The sequence below is a fragment of the Exophiala spinifera genome (genome assembly GCF_000836115.1).
Source record: "Exophiala spinifera strain CBS 89968 unplaced genomic scaffold supercont1.7, whole genome shotgun sequence".
Lineage (NCBI taxonomy): Eukaryota > Fungi > Ascomycota > Eurotiomycetes > Chaetothyriales > Herpotrichiellaceae > Exophiala > Exophiala spinifera.
In genome coordinates this window covers 744381-762031 of record NW_015622519.1, presented here as the reverse complement: position 1 = coordinate 762031, position 17651 = coordinate 744381, and the positions used below count along the sequence as shown (strand labels likewise).

The following is a 17651-nucleotide window of genomic DNA, read 5'->3' as shown; positions in this document are numbered from 1 at the left end:
GATCGGCCAGTGCTCGCATCTCCTACAACAATGGCATTGTTCGTTGATGGGTCGGCCTAACCGTTGGTCTTGTCGATATTGTGATTCGCTGAGAACCCGTGCACGAAGGAGTCGAGGCCAAGTACATAGAAGGTATAAAGGTGGACACCATGACAGAGTACGCAGATAACATTGATGGACCAACAACATTGGTATTACCGAGAACGCCAAATCTAATGCCTACGCCTACGCCTACGCTACGCTTCACCCCCTAAATAAGAGCCTTCTCTGCGTGCTATGGTCGCCGGGCCCGAGTCGCCTCCCAGGCCACCGTGGACCGGACAAGAAGGGTTTGGAGTCCGCGGTCTAGAAGCCGCCGCCACCGCTTCACCCACCACTACACCACCGTGAACAGGGCATGACGGATTTGGATTCGCGGGCATCGTTGCACGCGGCGGCCTCGCAATGACCTCCCTCTCCTCTGGAATGCCTCCTTCGACAGCCGCAGGGTCGGGAATGATGTGATCCCTCCCGCGCCCGAACGTCTCGTACTCGCCCCGCCCGTCTCGGTCGCCTCCACGCATCATGAAATCTGCAAACCCAGAGCCTTCGGGCCGGCGCTGTCCAAGCTCCCAATCCTGGTCGTCGGCGCCGTCTGCTCTCTCACCGACGTCGACGCCGAACCGTCTTCGTTTACCGACCGCCCGTCGCTCCCGCCACCAGCCCATGCTGTACCTTTGCCCACCAAACGCCGTCTCGAACTGAGACTGCGGCATCCACTCGGCGCCGTCGGGGATGATTTGCTGCCGCCCATCTTCCTCGTCGTCATCGTCCGGAGCGGCGTGGATGCTTTCGGGCCGACTATTCGTGTCGTACCCGAACGATCGGCGGCGTGGTTTGCCGCAGCACTCACAGAGACCGTCGTCGACGCTGTGGCACAGGTCGCTGCCGGCGAGAAGGGACATGGTTCCGGCCAGAGAGCAAGGGTTGCACGGCAGCACGCGGCGCATCTTGGTCGTGAGCCAGGCTGCCGCGCAGAGGCCAACGATAACGCCTAGGATGACTTGGAGCTCAAGTTTGCTGTCTTTGTCTTGTACGAGGCGACTCGTTGTGATTGTTGTCGCCGTGGTGCTTGTGGTCGATGACTGCCTGCGAAAGAGGCGGGAAGAGTTGGATGATGACGATGATGACGATGATGAAGACGACGAGGTACGCATGTTTGTGGAGATTGATTGAGCCATGTAGACCCGGTAAAATTGGTTGATCGCGTCAACAAGGGCGTCTTGGTTATCCTCACCGACAAGGGCTGCTGGGTCGTGCTTGTTCGTGCCGTTTATGACGGCCTGGAAGTAGATATCGAAGATGGTGGTAGCAGAAGGGTCGGATGTCGGTGTCCCTTCAGCGCCGTTAAACAACGTCATCTCCTGGGCAAGGTTGTTTTGGATGCGAAAGTCAAAGGATTTTGCACCGGTGGTACTGATCGGATTCGAGCGCAAAGACACACTTCCGCTTTGAACGGTGGGTGGATTGTTGGGGTCGATAGAGGTAGTATTATCCTTGAGCGTCACATTTGCCTTCAGATCTTGAATTTCCTGGTAGCAAATCATCGTGGTGACCTGGGTTTGATCTGCGCTGCCGAGTTTGAAGTGGCCGAACGTAAATGCAAGACTGGGACAACCCACGGCGGGATTGTCGCCAATGTACTGTCCTCGATTTTCTCCATAGTTCCCATAGGTAGATGCGTTCGACCCAAACAGAAGATCTAATTGTGCACCAGCGTAGGTGCCGTCCTCTCCAGAAGGGAGCTCAAAATTATTCTCATATGTCACAGTACTGCCGGTTCCGCTGGAACCACCAAGCTGACATGAGTCCGGAAGGGATGCTGTGGCGGTGACAAACGCTTGGTTGGTGGCAAACGCACTGTCTCCGCCAGCCTGCTCAGTGGAAACGTTGAAGGAGGAACTTGGTAGAACCTCACAACGCAAGTTGGCTCGTAACCCAGGAAGAATATGACTGGATGACCCGCTCACAATCGACGCAGAGCCAGATGCCGCTTCTGAACTGTTAAGAGCCAGCTTCGGAAAGACCAAACCCTCGTAAGTGAACTGAGGATAGCTGATATTTTGGTGCATTATAAGATCCACAACTGCGGCAGCTCCATTGTCCGTAGAGAAACTGTTTGGCCACTGCAGGCTAAAGGAGTCGAGCTGGGTTAGAGTGATGTCGGGTCCGTTAACGGTAACGTGTTGAACGGTGTAGAGCGCCGAAACGAGGATGGTCAACACGCTTGCCAATCCCGCGGCTAAGATACTCAGCAGGGCACCAACATACCGGGTGCGGATGGCTCGTAGGAAGGCCCAGGGAGGTAGCAGGCCCAGCAGATGGTGGAGTACGGATTTTCGACTGGTGGCGTCCCCCCTCGCTAGATTAGCCCAGGGTGCAAATAGAGCCACGTTGAAGTCCAGCATGTTGACCAGCGAAGCGACCATCAATGTGACAATAGCAGGAATATAATGGCTGTAAATCTCGGTCCATTTGTTGTCTGCAACCGTAAAGAGTCCATTGTGCTTGTCCGAAGAATGTTGGACAACCTCTAGAACAGCAATCAACACCAACGGTAGCGCCAATGTGATGAACAGGACTGGAAGGGAAGCAGTAAATGGTAGCCACCATTTCAACTCCATATTGGGTTCTGTTGCGGCTTGTGTTGGCTCTCCTTCTGAGGCCACGATTTTGAAACTCATGGTGCCAGAGTCCGTGACTGCTATAGCGGTCCCAAATTCGAATCCAGACAAGGCTGACTGTTGATTGGCGAAGTTTGGAACACCCTGCTTCCTCAAAAGCCTGTTCAGCTCGGTGCTTCGTGTAAGTATTGTAGCGATGGCAGCGATGGAGCTCGGATCTCGTGGAGCAACTGCTCGTGGAGCGATGAACACAAGGGCAATGCAGAAGATCACCAAAAATCCAAAAATTGAGGCCATCGTCCACACCGAGGCATCGTTGACGCGCAGTCTCCGCTCTTCCTTGGTGAAGGTGCCCCCGTCGACTTCGCTAGGCTCAGCGGCCCTCAAAGATTGGTGAGCGTATTGTGACAAAACACCTTTGTAAGTCTCTTGGGCGGCGGAGATCATCTTGTCCGCATCCATCAGCGAACTGATGTCTTGAGAGCCTTCGCCGAGAGCCATTAGCGTAAAAATACCACTTGAATTCGAAGATGTGTCATCATTGACAATGTCTCCAAATAGAGCATCAGCAGCTGTGGCGGACTGAAGAAAGAGACTGGTGGTATTCCAATTCGAGAAGGTAGGCAGACTGCTGTTGGGCCCGTCGGTGGACTCGATGGTAATGTCTTGATGGCTGTCACTGAATTGAGTTTTATTAATCACCTTGACTTCGGCCATGGAGTAAGAAGGCTTGCAAAACACATTTGTCATATTAGAAAGAGTTCTCGACACGTCACTAGCGATGGTGAAAGTACCGCCGGCAAGTTGAGTAGCGTTGTCGAACAGAGTCTGTTCATATTTTATGTCGGTCAGTGTGAACAGCAGACCCTGAGGGCCTTGAGAGTCTGTGGCATTCTCAATGGTCGTGCCACAATATATTTCTTGCATAGTGCCAGTCAGCTGACGTCCAGGAACAATCTCAGTATATGGATTGTAAGCCGGAACACTGACAGAGGATGCACGGCTGCAAGCTTCGCCAGCTTGGATGGTGAAAGAGATGTTTGAAGAAGATGCAAATGCCTCCGCGGAGTTGGTGTCATTCACGACGGATGGAGTGTCCAACTGGACATCCAGTCGACTGCAAGTCATATTTGGAACAAATGCCGCGACGTTGGCCGTGATGATCGCATTCTGTCCGACCGAAGTATTTGACGCCACCGTGATTGCGCCGTACGCCAAATCGAGTGTCACGCCGCTCTCAGGGGGAATACCCTGTGTTTTGCTTCCATAGTATGCATACACCGGAGAAGCCACAGCCAATGAGCCCAAAGGTGCGTTGGGATCGAACGAGTCGCTACTGAAACCTCGCGCAAGAATTGGAGCATTGCTCTGCCTCACCTGAGTTGGCAATGGAACCAAAAGTCCTGTTGAGAATACCGTAGCAACTTTTAATAGAATGAATCCCACGACTGTCGTAAACACGGCAAAATGATTGTTCTTGATCGCTTCAAACAGTGCCACCAGTTGGAACTTGGAAATATAGTCGACAAACAGGCTTTCGGAAGCTTTTAATGGCCCGTCTTGGAGGGCATCGAAAGGCATCGCCAGCTTCGCATGGTAATCCACCATCCTCCATGCCGCAACAATGACGACGGCAATGACCGTTGGAGCGTAAGCCCAGGCATAATGCTTCATGCCACTTGCGACATGGAATCCATCGTTGATACGGTCGAAGTGCCAAAGGAGCGCTAGGGCCAATACCAGAAGCGCGAAGAAAATCGCGAAGAGGATCAGTGTCACCTTTTTCAGCCAAATGTGAGTCCATAACGGAGGGGCCGGGTGTTGTAGTCGAAGCAAAGAACCTTCATCGGACTTGTTGTATACTGATGGAGCCTGGAGTTGGATGGATTCTGGTTCGTCTTCTTCGTGAATAGGGGAAATCGGGGCGTATTGACGAGGCTCGAACCTTCTCGAGATACTTGGGGGTAATTGTCGAATTCCCGGGGGGCCCCGTATAGACGGGAAGCGACTTGGTGCTGGTGCATTGTATTGGGACCATGATAATGTATCTACTGGATGTTGGTGAACGGGTTCTGGTAAGAGTCTATCGGAGCTGTCATCGTGTCGCCGCCTAGCCTGAGCCCGCTCAGCGTCTGTGACGGGAACATCGAGATAGACAGGGTGTTGATTGCTGTCCATTTGGTAAGGCAGGATACTCAGGCGACATTGTCATTTGGAAGGCTCTCTAGGTCATGATTTCCTCGCCCTTTCGTTTTCACAATTTGTTGAAGTGAGGTCTCTGAAACCAGGTCTTACCAAATGGTGAACCCAAACTCAGCCAGAGAGCTGCATATGAAAAACAGCCAGTCGAAAGCCGCGCCCCAGACTCCGACGCAAATAGCAAATCCTGGTTAGAGACTAGCAAGGCATCAGGCGCCCGGGGGGCTGAGACGAGAATTTTGGGTGTGAGACGCCGGACTCAGCCCTCTCGTGAAGCTTCTACATAAGGATTAGCCATGTCCTGATACGAGAGCCCATTTCACATTTCCCAGTCACCGACAAGCCACAACTCCGGTCATTGTCTGGGCTCTTCAGCCTATGAATGGCCTGGACGGACGCATTTCAGTAGAAAAGGACCTTGGAAACTTGGCACCATTGTCCTTCGCCACCTCTCGATGCCTTACTCTTATGGTGTGCTATCCCGACAGAGGAGGCGATCACGTCCTCCGAGGCGTCACGGCCGATGAGCCTCACTAAACAAGCAATCATCTGGTGTCGACATGATCCCTTGACAATATTGGAATGCATTTCATGTACCAAATTACGTAGCACGTCTTTCCACTTCTCGCGAATTAGGCTCACTGGTTATTCGGTTAGACCTGGTCCGACGTGTACCCAAATACGGAGTATCTACATATCTGAAGTGTGTGTTCAGCAGCATAAGCCAGATTTTTAGAAATGCGTAGGAATCCTTGTACATCTGACGTGACCATGCCAGCCACGCTAAAGATAGTGTATGTTCGTTGAGAACCCTGGTTCATTTCGAATTATAAAGCGGTGGCACTACAAATGAGCCTCCAGATCATCCAGGCAAAGATTCTGTACGCAGGACATGCCTGATGAGCCAGGTACGGCCAGATCAATCAGTGCTACTACTCCACATCCAAGACCACTGTGCTGACGGCAGGCCAGGTACTTCTGCTGCAAGGTGTCGACAATGTGTTTCTCTCATGTATACTTCGGTCTGTCATTGACACGGCCCACAATAAGCCTTGTGTTGAACTTCGAAGAGAGCGCAACAGTCGACCTGTCCGGGGAGGTCATGATCTATCCGCCTGTACAAGCGAAAGCTTCTAGTGAAGCCGCAGTCATAACAAACGTTCGCCCCTTAACGCCGCAATTCATCGCTGCCCAGTGGTGTCCTGTTCCCAGCGCCACATCGCTAAAGCCATAATTCGAGGGGTTTTTGGACGGATGCAGTTTTTATGTTGAGAATAATATCAGCTTGGTATCTGGGTCACACCTAGACAATCATTTGCGCAACTCCTTGACCGCCGAGTGTCTTACTGCCCACGAACTCTTGCTGCTTCAATCCCGCCAACGCATAACAAAATGCTGCCAGAGCCAGAACAATAGCTGCCGCGATTAAGCTGCTTGCATCCACTATGAGACTGAGCCATTGGACGATCGACATGATCCCGTAGATCGCTGCTCGCATGTAGTTCGTGGTGAATCGGCGAATGAAGGCATCGAACTTGGCCGAGGTAGGGCAGATGCGCAGGAGGAGGGGGATTTCGACGAATATGAGGACGAATGATGAAGCCCTGACACATTGTAAGCTTGTGCAATGGACGGGTGGAGGATTTGCTTACAGAAGGATGATACTAAATGCGATGAGGGCATTGAAGTGGAATATGTTGGCGATACCCAACGCAAAGCCTAGAATGATGCATAGTACTCCCAGCCTGCGCACTCACATCGTGTCTGTCAGCGTTTCCCTTCTACCAACGAACGAGAGAACGAGTCCTTTGTGCAGGGTCGCGGAAAGTTCACAACGCGTCTGCTTACCATTGTCCGTAAATACCTAGGATGCGACTCATTAGTCACTGTTGGACGCACTCCGGGAACATGTTCAGATACTCACTGAAGTTACGTGACTTGAATTCCTCCGCGAGAGTCATTTTTTGGTGGTGTCTTCGTTGTGGTATGACTTTGGTGTGAAAGTGTGTCTTGCGCGACTCTTGGAGTGAGATTTCCCAGCGGAGCTGAAGATATTGCTTGCTGATGCTGGAGTTTGAATGTAGTTGAAGAAGAGAGAACAGGTATCTCAGGAAACAATCGGGTCCTAGCTTGATAGAATTCTGTCGTTGTGGTTCAAGGGGTTGGCGAGCTTAATCAAATGTTGTCGTTGATGACAGTCTGGCCGCGATGGCTGTGGCAGCTGCGAGACACGCTTCACCACCAAAATAATCCAATAATCCAAGCCAAAGTCGGAGCTTAACCCTTGGAGTTCCGACAGGCAGGCTAGAGCTGGTGCTGGACCACAATACAAGTACCGTGTCCTCTGATCACTTAGCTTTTAGAACTTTGAGAGTCTCCGAATGGCTTTGTGTTCACTGGACCGGTCAAGGAGAAAATGACTGCTTTCTGTTGAATGTGGCGTGGTCACTACGGGGACTAGTAGAGGTATAAACTGTAGCCTGACCAGGATAGGAAGGGCATTACTCCGTACTCCGTATAATCATTCCCAAAAACACTCCCAACGCGTGGCTCAGCAGCATAAGCCACCCGGCCACTGTTAGTATGAGTTCACAACGAGCTGACCATCTCTTGTCGAACTGTCTTTAGATACAGGTTCTTCAGCCCAAACATTCATATCATATGCAAACCTCTTTGATTGATACAGCTACTCTCTGAAATGTACAGAGTATCGTAAGTGATGTATTGAGTCTGCGGACAACCACACTCTCCCCAGATGGCATGCTGTGCAGGTCTTCACATAATCTGCTTCGGTACGAAGTATTCAAATGTACGACCCACTTGTCTGCCATTTGTCCCTTATACACAGAAAATACTGTGGGCATGGAAACCACTCCAAAGTTGAGCTTGATACATCCTGAACTCCGACGTGATGGTCTGGACGACATCTCGCACAGGGTATGGTCATATAGCACATCGTGATAATACCCAATGCTCAACCGAATGTTTGGAGCGAGCACTCCACAGATATATTGGGCAGGCGATCGTCATAAGGAGAACGGAGGACTTGAATGAAGGCTACCCGCAGCGATATCAGAATCATGAGTATAGCGTTAGTCGCGCATAGATCTCTTCTTGACCGAGGCACATCTCACGACTGTTAGTTCGCATGAGTATGTTGGCAATCTTCCAACCTAGAGATTCAGGAGACAAAAGGGGTGCAGATGCATGTTGACCACTTGAAAGGGGTAGAGCAATTGATTACAAGCGAACAAGGAAGGACATGTGTGCAGGTCAATCTTTGCCTCTAGAGCTCTGCGCGTGCACTGTTCATCCTTATTGAAATTGGTCTTTGAACAGCTCCGGAGAAACTGCACTCAATTATTCACTCTCCTGTTGGCTTTGAGGAACGTCAAATTCATGTCATCCTTCAAGTGCAGAAGTTTCACTATCCACGGCTGATGCTTTTGACTCAATATTGGGCCCGAATTCTTGTCATCCTCACCAGCGTGTCAATCAGCCGGCAGCATAAACCACTGTAGAACAAGTCAGATCGAAACGAGATAGCCTCTGTGACTTTGGGGACATACGCCGGAAGACATCGTTCTGTACAAAGTAACTACCCGCATCCGGCAAGAGGTTAAATGTCTGAACGTAGCTCATTGGGTGTTGTTGATCATCGACCTAGGCAAAGGTGAGTTAGGAAACTATCTTCGCGCATTGCTATACAGTCAATCGGTATAGTGTGAGTAAGATCCATACCAACAGAGCGCCGGTGACCAGAACCAAAATACCCCCCTGTTCATTCGACGGCTGTGCATCCGTGGTGTCGACACGGTGTTGTACTTTCTGGAAAGGAAGATTCTAACAACGTGTGTGAGTTCCACAAGGTTTGTGACTGTTGCGACAAGGTGACTGACCGTCAACTTTTCAAGGATAGACTGCGTTCCCTGGAAAGGCTCCTTTTCGAAAGTGAGCATGGAGTTGTTCCTCTGGGACCATGTCAGTCGTCTTCAATGATCACTTCCGCCAATTATCCTTTGGTGAGGAAGAAACCGTACGTAAAGAGCAGCCAACTGCGTGCGGTCGTGATCGAAAGTCTTGTAGTAGAACTCAACAAATTGTTCTGTCGTCGGGTCAGATACAGTCTCAACTCGAAGGCGGGCAGGGCCATCATGTCGCAGCCGGGAGTAAGGACGTACGAGCAATGGTCTGGAAATCTGGACAGCCTCTATGTTAGCCATGCACTCGGTATAGGGTAGTTCGCTGGCAGGCACTCCATGTTGAGTAGGATCTTGTTAGATGTGTCGAAACACGTACCCGCCATGATGAACAGTGCAAAAAAGCAACACGGCTCCTCGTCTGTGTTCCCGGTACTTCTCTGGTCGGGATTCTCGGTGAAGTCAAGTGGTGGTTGCAAAAAGGAACCTAGATTCGCGTTCAGAGCAATTTAGAGGGGCAGCGTTTGCATGAGGCCGCACCTGCATAAACAGACGATCAGGTAGCAATTGTGTCACCGAGACTCGAAGTCACGTGAAACTTGACGATTTGTTTGCCAAGCGGCTGGTTCGATTGAATCAAAAAGGTGTTTTTCTACCTCTTTCCATCACCACTATCGTCACTCGATACACATTCTGGCGACCACTTGGAGGAATTGCGATCGCTCTGGCGATACTGTCTTTTCAGCGTTGTGATGACACTCATGCAACCCATCATGGCGGCTTTTGCAGGTAGGCAACAATACCCTCCTTCGCACAGCACCGCTCCCACAAGAAGCTCCGATGATTTTCACAATATGCTCAAACGATAACTGACGAGGCGGATGGCGATGTCAACGCCGCCGTCGCTGAGTTTAAAAATAATGTCAAGTCTCAACAGTATGAGGTGCCTTGAACTACCGTCATTATCCTGGATTCTAGCTACGAAGCTCTGTTCGCTGACGCTTATTCATCTAGATACATTTCCTTCGCGTTGGTCAAGTGTGAGCGCAGTGGTATTGAGGCAAATGATTTGAATTTCGCATTATCGTTTGCTTGAAACATGCTATGAATATTATAACCAGATTTGCAATATAGATATCAATCTTTGGATTACCTTTTCTTTCCACGAATTGCATTTGAGCTCATCACCTGGATGGCATCTCACTTGCGTTCCCCCTTTATATCTTAGCCTCTACCTCTCCCTCTGCCGGTTCCCCTTTCGCCACGCTCTCCTTCCCTCTTGTGCCATGGGTCACTAGGCCAGACCCAGCCGCGCACAGTTCTTGCTTCTCTCTTCTCGCCCATCTGCGGTTCTGGGATCCATTTATCTTTACCATCTTTCCCGAGCTCTTCAATGTCCCCATCCTCATCAATAACAATTGCCCCAGCCGCGGTACCGTGCCCACCATCCCAAACTCTCTGTCTTGACAGCGCTCCCGAACCACCCACATCCATATAACTTCCAGGCTCCCCTGGAAGCGGCGTAGCCTTGGAGAGCATCAGAAGGTAGTACAGAGCGAGTGTAACAGTCATGCTGATATCGCCTCTCCCAGTAAGGTTGCCTCCATTGACAGCAAATGTCTTGGTCTCAACGGCTTCAGCAACCTCAAGGAGCCCAAAGTAAGGTTGATCGCGCTCATCGCACCCTGCCCGGACACAGACAAGTTCGATCTCGGTGATGATGAATCCGTATCTGCAGCTGTGATCGCGCATACATTTCTGCAAATGTGCTAATGTGCGCAAATACTCGACCTTGCGAGCTGGTCCCTCCTTTCGCATCCCCGTGTTCCAGCGATCGAAGGATCGGACCAGGCCTACAACCCGTCCCCGTGGGAGTCCAGATAGGGTTCGATCATTGTCAGTTGGATAGTTGGCGAGGAAGGTCGGAACATTTGCGGCATTCGCACTGACCCCACTGGCGGTAGGAGCAGGTGAAGGATACAAGCAAACAGAGTTGTTACCAAGGGACAATCTTGTGGCTGCATTGACCTTGGGGAAGTAAATCTTGGAGATCAGGTTGGCGAGGTCAACCTCGGATGCCGGCGTCACCGTGTTCGAGTTGGAGTTTGTGAAAGGCAGGCTCGCTGTGTCATGTTGGAAGTTCAACAGCGTGAGAAGATCTGGGATGCTTGCCATTGTCTGTATCGAGAAAGACTTCCAGGGTCGAACGTTCCGGACATCCCACCAGAAATGATTGGTCAGACCTCGACCGGTCTGGTATGTGAGGTGGCGGACTAAGTTGATGGGTTGGGTGGGCTGACTCAGATAGGAGAGCATGCTGGTCGTTGATGCCTGGGCAAGCATAGGAGGTGGGGTCATGGAGCAAGGGCGTGATATGATGTCGAGATCGATAGGCATATCAAAAGTGCCTTCCAGATTGATCATAGGTGGCTCAGGCATGGGTATGTTCGTGTACGGCATATAGGTCGTGGCAAACATATCGGGCGATGGGGTCTGTTGGTCATGCGACAGATAAAGCGGCAACTGTCGGTAAGTAGGGTAGCCGAAGCGGTTCAACACATTATTGTCGATGCTAGATGCAGACGCTGAGCGTGAATGTGTTTTGACAGGAACATTGAGTTGGACCTTGGAGATGGAAGGCGAAGGCATCGACGAGTTTGACCGGGAGTGAGGAGCATTGGACTCTGGCGACATCATTGCAGCATTTTCCACCGGCTCAGTTGCGCTCCTGTACATTGCGGGACGAGCGTTTTTTGCGTTGTTGACGTACGACAAGGTTCTGCGGTGCATAGATGGACGAGTCGTATGTCGAGAATCGGCAGAGTCCTGACTCCGAATCTTTGGGAGCAATGTCGGGCCATGTTGACGAAGAACTGGAGACCGGTTGGGTGTCGAAGCTGCAGTGGTAGCAGTAATCACCGACTCAGGTGAAGTATCTGCTGTGCAGTAGGAGGAAGCGGACAGGTTCCGCGCATGTCCACGCTGACCAGCAGCGCCATTAGCCTCTGGAGGCGTGAGTGGTCTATAGTAGTAAGGTGCCAAAGACATTCTGCGTGCATCAGTCACCAGCCTGGCCAGGCAGCAAGGGCTCAACATCACTCACATGTCGCAACTTTTGGGTACCACGGCTAGCTAGTAGCTCTTGTCAACGAGAAGCCAGCTTCTCGAGTGTGGAAATGGAACTCCAACAACAAAGGAAAGTGATAGACACAGAAAAGAGAGACCAATGGTATAGGGACTGGAAAATCAGTTTTGCAACTGGAAAGAACGAAAGGCTGAGAGAGCATGGAGGAGGGAAAGGGCCAGGTATAAATGGCTTGGTTGTATGCGACCAGAAGCGGGCATCGATGAAGCCCGGCCAACAGTGTCCTGCAGGACATAGTGCACATGAAACGTGGAGCATCCCGACAGAATAGCGAGGATACAAACACGTCGGAGACGTGGTTCAGGAATCCGATCTTGGATCTCCAGAACCCATGTCTGTCCTGGATCGTGGAGCGCGGAAGGCAGAACGCGCGCCAGAGTCGATGGAAACAAAACCACCTATTTTGGGTGGTGGAATGACGCTTCAGGTATCTCACAACACTGTCAAACCGGCCGGCCAGGGTGTAACCACGCTCCGGATGATTTCATGTTGTCTTACGAGGCCAATCTGGGTCGGCGCTTGTCATCTATTTCGAGGCGAGGCTCTCGGCCTGGAGGCGGCTGTATGACTTGGATCTTGGGGAGCTTCTGAGATTGAGGCGTGGCTGATGGACAACGCGAAGCGCGGCGCATAAACCCACCGCGTTCTCAGATAGGCGCTGGTCCTGCCAGGCCGTTTCATTGGCGGTTCTTTTTTGATCATTCTGCCTTTTGCGTACCGTGATTGGCGGCCACTGTTACCGCCGTTGAAATAAGAGGAGAGTCCGAAGAGACACGGAACATTGAGACGGTGGCGCAGCAAAGACCAAAACGCTCAGCAGATGGATGGCAAGTCTGCCGAGAAATGGCATTCTGACGCAAACCATGAAGTATGTGCCTCTACCTAAAGGACGGATACAGAATACATGATGCCGCCCAGAAATGTGCACGACCATGACCTCTGCAGCACTCGTACCGCGAACGAAACTGGCCTCGATGGCGAGACCTATGTGCGGAAGTCTGTACCGGTCTTGCGTTGTTCTCGCTACCTCAGGTAGGTAGGTACCCACAACGCTCAGAGTGTTCATCTCCGGGTACTTCTCTACCTTAGGTATCGCGATAATAGGTACAACAGGTATCCAAGTCTAGGTAGGCACGGGCAGGACAGTGCAGATATTGCCATGCACGATGCTCTGCAAGCCCTCCATTCAGCTTCGCCCTGACACGACTATGGCGCGAGCCACTCCACCGTACACGCGAAACTGGCGCCTTACCTCGTGAGTAATCGACACTGCCTAACGGGACTATTCCACGAACTTTTCACGACTATGTTCCCATGCCCTTTGTATCTTTGTACATCGGTAGGCTCTGAACTTGCATGAAGCGGTCATCCTGCCGTGCGTCTCGACTGGTCGTTGCTGTCACTAGATCTGTACCTGTGTTTCAGAATGCTGCTCATCGTTCTGAAACAGGCCATTGACTGGCCACGGCTTCTCTGGACTTAGGAGAATAGCGACAAATTCCGCAGCTCGTTTCAGGAGCTACTGCTCTAGACTGCATATGCAGAGATATTCAAGCATGAAGGCATCAATCGCTTCGGCAATCATTATTATTGATGACTGATGGGATCCTATTCAGGACCGCCAGCTTCTCCCATATGTACAGAGTTCTCACAAGTCTATGACGCACCTCAAGTTCCGCCCGATGGAACACCCTTCGATATGCCCAATGTTCCCTATTAACGGAGTACCTGCTGCATTGACCAATGCGAACCGAACGCCTCAAGATGAAACGATATGTCTGCTGCAAAGACGACACAAATCCCTCATGCTTTGACCTCGTATTTGCGGCGGAACATGTCATCGACCTCGGTGAGATAGTATGTTCCTGGGACCAAATCCTCGACCTTGCCCACAGGCTTGAAGTCCTTCTTCAGGTGAGCCTTTTCTCTGAGCAAGCACAGTTCGTCATAAACTTCAGGGGCTACGACGCGGCGGGCGTTCAGTCGTTCTTGCAGATTTAGCTTCTGCGCCATTTCAGATGTGTCGCCAACGGCTTTCAAGCTGAACATCGAACTGGCTAGACCGCTGCCATAGCTGAAGACGCCTATCCGTTTGCCTTGCATCGACTTAGGCGCAATGTTGCTGATCAAGCTGACGAGACCTCCATATACGCTGCCACAGTACATGTTTCCGCATAGGGTTGCAACCTGAATACCTGGTTGAACACGTTCGGCAAATCGCTTCTTAGTCAAGCCCATGAATGTCTTTTCGACATTCTTGTCTGTCAAGGAGGCTTGGTAGTCCAGGTCCCGAAGTTCAGGAGCGACTTCTTTGAAGAGCGCGTGGCTTGGATCTTCCAAGAAATCGTTGTACAGGAGACGAGCATATGACTTGGAGACAAGCTTGCAAGTAGGGGCATGGAAGGCCATGTAGTCAAACCTGTCCAATGGAGCTTTCTCAGTCTCCTCTGCGTGAGCTCCATTGCCATTGACCGCGTGACCGTTGACAGCCGCTCCGTTGGCCTGGCCCTTCAGTGTCCGTTCTCGCGCGTTATATGCCTTGTAGCATGCATCCACGGCTTCTGTGTAACATCTCAATGAAAAATGGCCATCAACGTAGGGATACTCGCTGGTAAGATCGGGCTTGTAGAAGTCGTAGGCGTGGGTGATGTACGACCCTCGGAGACCGGCTTCGAACACGAGCGGAGCATCTGGACCGATCAACATCGCAACACAGCCTGCGCCGCCGGTAGGGCGAGCGTTGCCCTTCTTGTAGAGAGCGATGTCACCAGCAACAACCACGGCATCACGTCCGTCCCAAGCTGAAGACTCAATCCAATTTATGGAGTTAAAGACTGCATTCGTGCCACCGCTGCTTCTCGTCAGAAATTGTTCCCATATCTTGATTCCTCAAGATCACTCACTAGCAAGCATTGTAGGAGTCGACGCCTTCAACATTGAAGTTTCCAGATTTTTCAAACAGCTGCATCAGGACAGACTTGACACTCTTGCTCTTGTCAAGCATGGTTTCTGTACCGACTTCAAGTCGTCCGATATTCTTGAGATCGATGTCGTACTTGGAGATCAGGCTTGTGAGGGTCGTGAGGGCAATGGAATAGATATCTGGTGCGCCATCAGAGATCGAAGTCAGAGAGCCCGAGACTGATAAAACTCACCTTCTCTGTCATCGCAAAAGGACATCTTGGTCTGGCCCAGACCAATGGTGTATTTCCCGGCCGAAACACCATCGAACTTCTCGAGCTCGCTCTGGTCAACGCACTATAGAACCGTCAATACTGGAAGGGGGGTAACGGCCCTAGTCCTGGTTTCGTACCTGGCTGGGGAAGTAGAGTTCGATGGCCTTGATGCCGATATTCTGCGGTCGTGTGGCCATTGTGGAGGGTGTGTGAGTGAGATCAAATATACAAGACTCAGTTCTCAGTTCTTCTGTATGAATTGCGAGGGGATTTCGTGCACACGTTGGTGAAGGAGGCGGTGAGGTGGGGGATGATGGCGAGAAGACTTCTAATAAATAGTGACAGCCCAAGTGGAGGCGCAACCCACGATAAGGGGCGTTTCAATGCTTGTACTCGAAACCTGTGAGGGATTCGGGACGGCGTTTGCAACCAGAGACGACAGAGGTGAGGACGAGACGGATCAGAGAGAGGTGTATGATAGTAGCAAGAGCAGAGACGCACTGCTATGTACCTAGTTAGTCGCAGCCAGAAATTTTGTCGTGCATGTGTTGACTCTGTTGAGCAAGTGGCAGAATTATCACCAAGGGTGGTGCCGACATCGCTGGGGAAGTTGTGGCTGCCACTTGTCGGGCGGTGGAACAGGGCCTAGTGAGTCTAGCCGGGCTTAAGATCGCCCTCCAGCCAATTGAAGACGTGGATCTGCGGGCGGTGAGGCACGTTGAGGCGGGTGGTGTCATTCGGATGCCCTGTTCCTGCATTTCTCCCGGCCCAGGGGCCAGAGATTTCTCCCACTTGGCCGGCACTGTTCGCCATGACAGTCTTCATGTCGCTAGGACGGAGTATCAATGGCCAAACCCGCAATAAATTGCCATCACGCTCCTCGGATTCAGGACGCTGGTGTCGTGGCTGTTTTCGCTTGCGTATACATCTAATATCGGCATTTTCGAGAAGATGGTCACGCCACCAAATTCCAATCTCGAACTGCGATAATGCTTCCACTTTGACGGACAACTTTGTAGAAGTGCTACCCCTGTTCTTCCCTGTCTTCCCATCACGACCGTACACCATATGGACGGCATGGTCTACCAGCGCAGGCGACTATCAATCACAAGACGATCTACCTATTGAAAATTTGGTGCTAGTCCGACGACTTACACGCCGATGCCATCCGCTGTCTCTGTGTCCAGCGCCTCTATGTGTAATCTCTACTTGCACCTGCAACTCCAGCATCCTTTCTATCTTAGCTCGTTCAATACGAGGATGGTAAAATACCAAGTCGTCCACCATCCGTCACCACCGTACATCCGTTGATGTAAGCCCCAGCACGACTGCAAAGCCAAAGAATGACACCGGCCATGTCCTGCTCGTCTCCGCTTCTCGTGGCAGGAATCATTTCCTTCGGGAAGGTGCCCTCGACATTGTGACTTTCGAAACTGCCCAGCGACTTGTACATGTCTTCGGTCATTTCTGAAAGATAGAGTCCCGGCGCGATGACATTGACTCTGATGTCGTAGCTAACAAGAACGGTGGAGAGTTGCTTGCTCATGTGTCTGACGGCTGCCTTACTAGGCCCCTGTTTGGAGTCAATATCTATGCTGGACCAAGGAAAGTTTACCAAGGAACTTAGATAGAGATACAGCTGGTAGCTGCGTCCAGCGCATGTTCATGCTCCGCCTGGCATCAACTTACATAAGAGAGATTTCCCAAAGGATAACGACCATATCCTCCAATGGAGCTTGTGGTGATGATCTGTGGCCGCGGCTTGAAGTTTTCTTCCGTCGGTGGTTGTGGCCGCTTCTTGTTCGCGGCGTCGAGAAGTGGTAGGAAGGCAGCGATGGTAAAGTGGACGCCGGTGACGTTGACCCCGTATGTCGAGTTGACATCCTCGTGTTCAGGAGCCCACATATTCTGGATCACCTGGTCAATGCCAATCGGTTGTCTATTTGAGTCGACGGTCTTCACGGAAGGTCCTGATATTCCCGAGTTGGCCACGAGGACATCAATAGCGTCGACCTCGGCTTTGACTTTGTCGACACATTGTTGTAGCGAAGGCTTCGACATGACATCGCCGACCAGGGGGATGATAATGCCCCCAGGAACGGAGTCCGCTGTTTCCTTCAACGATGCTTCACGGCGGCCGATAATAAAGACCTTCGCGGCGCCATTGGCAGCGAGTGCCCTCGCCATCATTCGACCCAGGCCTGAACATAGATGTATCAGTGTGCATTTCACGAAAACAGACTGGGAGGCTGCGTGGCATGCCACAAAAGCTACATCAATTTGGCCAGCTGCACTTACCGGATCCGCCTCCAGTGATCACAGCAACGAGGCCATTCACGTTGAACAACTTCCCCGCCTCGATCTTGCCGATGTCTGCAGCCATGGTTGAATGTCTTTACGGGGTCAGAAGCGATAAAGCTCTCATGGATATCTGGAGGTGATGCCAGCAATGAAGCAGCCCTGATGCTCGTATGCAACCGGTCGCTGATCCAAAATACTGCGCTGAGGGGTTGAAATACTGAGCGGAGGGGTTGCTATTAGTCCCAAA

At 51.5% G+C, this 17651-nt stretch overlaps 5 protein-coding genes across 5 annotated transcripts; all 5 read right to left on the bottom strand.

The window, feature by feature from the left end:
* Window positions 1–236: 236 nt before the first annotated feature.
* Window positions 237–4841, bottom strand: PV08_09248 (uncharacterized protein; the record flags this gene model as incomplete). Its single annotated transcript, XM_016383567.1, has 1 exon — window positions 237–4841. The coding sequence occupies one exon, from the start codon at window positions 4839–4841 to the stop codon at window positions 237–239; it is 4605 nt and encodes a 1534-aa protein (XP_016232190.1).
* Window positions 4842–6165: 1324 nt separating this feature from the next.
* On the bottom strand, window positions 6166–6823 carry PV08_09247 (golgi apparatus membrane protein TVP18; the record flags this gene model as incomplete). The annotated part of the gene is made up of 4 exons (XM_016383566.1): window positions 6166–6466; window positions 6515–6607; window positions 6711–6726; window positions 6787–6823. 4 exons carry the CDS (start codon window positions 6821–6823, stop codon window positions 6166–6168), a joined length of 447 nt encoding a protein of 148 aa, XP_016232189.1.
* A 1534-nt stretch (window positions 6824–8357) lies between these two features.
* PV08_09246 (uncharacterized protein) lies at window positions 8358–11830 on the bottom strand (the record flags this gene model as incomplete). The annotated part of the gene is made up of 6 exons (XM_016383565.1): window positions 8358–8377; window positions 8432–8525; window positions 8604–8705; window positions 8762–8833; window positions 8903–8967; window positions 10018–11830. 6 exons carry the CDS (start codon window positions 11828–11830, stop codon window positions 8358–8360), a joined length of 2166 nt encoding a protein of 721 aa, XP_016232188.1.
* A 1900-nt stretch (window positions 11831–13730) lies between these two features.
* Window positions 13731–15300, bottom strand: PV08_09245 (hydroxymethylglutaryl-CoA synthase; the record flags this gene model as incomplete). The annotated part of the gene is made up of 4 exons (XM_016383564.1): window positions 13731–14778; window positions 14831–15029; window positions 15083–15185; window positions 15241–15300. 4 exons carry the CDS (start codon window positions 15298–15300, stop codon window positions 13731–13733), a joined length of 1410 nt encoding a protein of 469 aa, XP_016232187.1.
* Window positions 15301–16352: 1052 nt separating this feature from the next.
* Window positions 16353–17486, bottom strand: PV08_09244 (uncharacterized protein; the record flags this gene model as incomplete). The annotated part of the gene is made up of 3 exons (XM_016383563.1): window positions 16353–16676; window positions 16793–17304; window positions 17402–17486. The coding sequence occupies 3 exons, from the start codon at window positions 17484–17486 to the stop codon at window positions 16353–16355; spliced, it is 921 nt and encodes a 306-aa protein (XP_016232186.1).
* Between the last annotated feature and the right edge of the window lie 165 nt (window positions 17487–17651).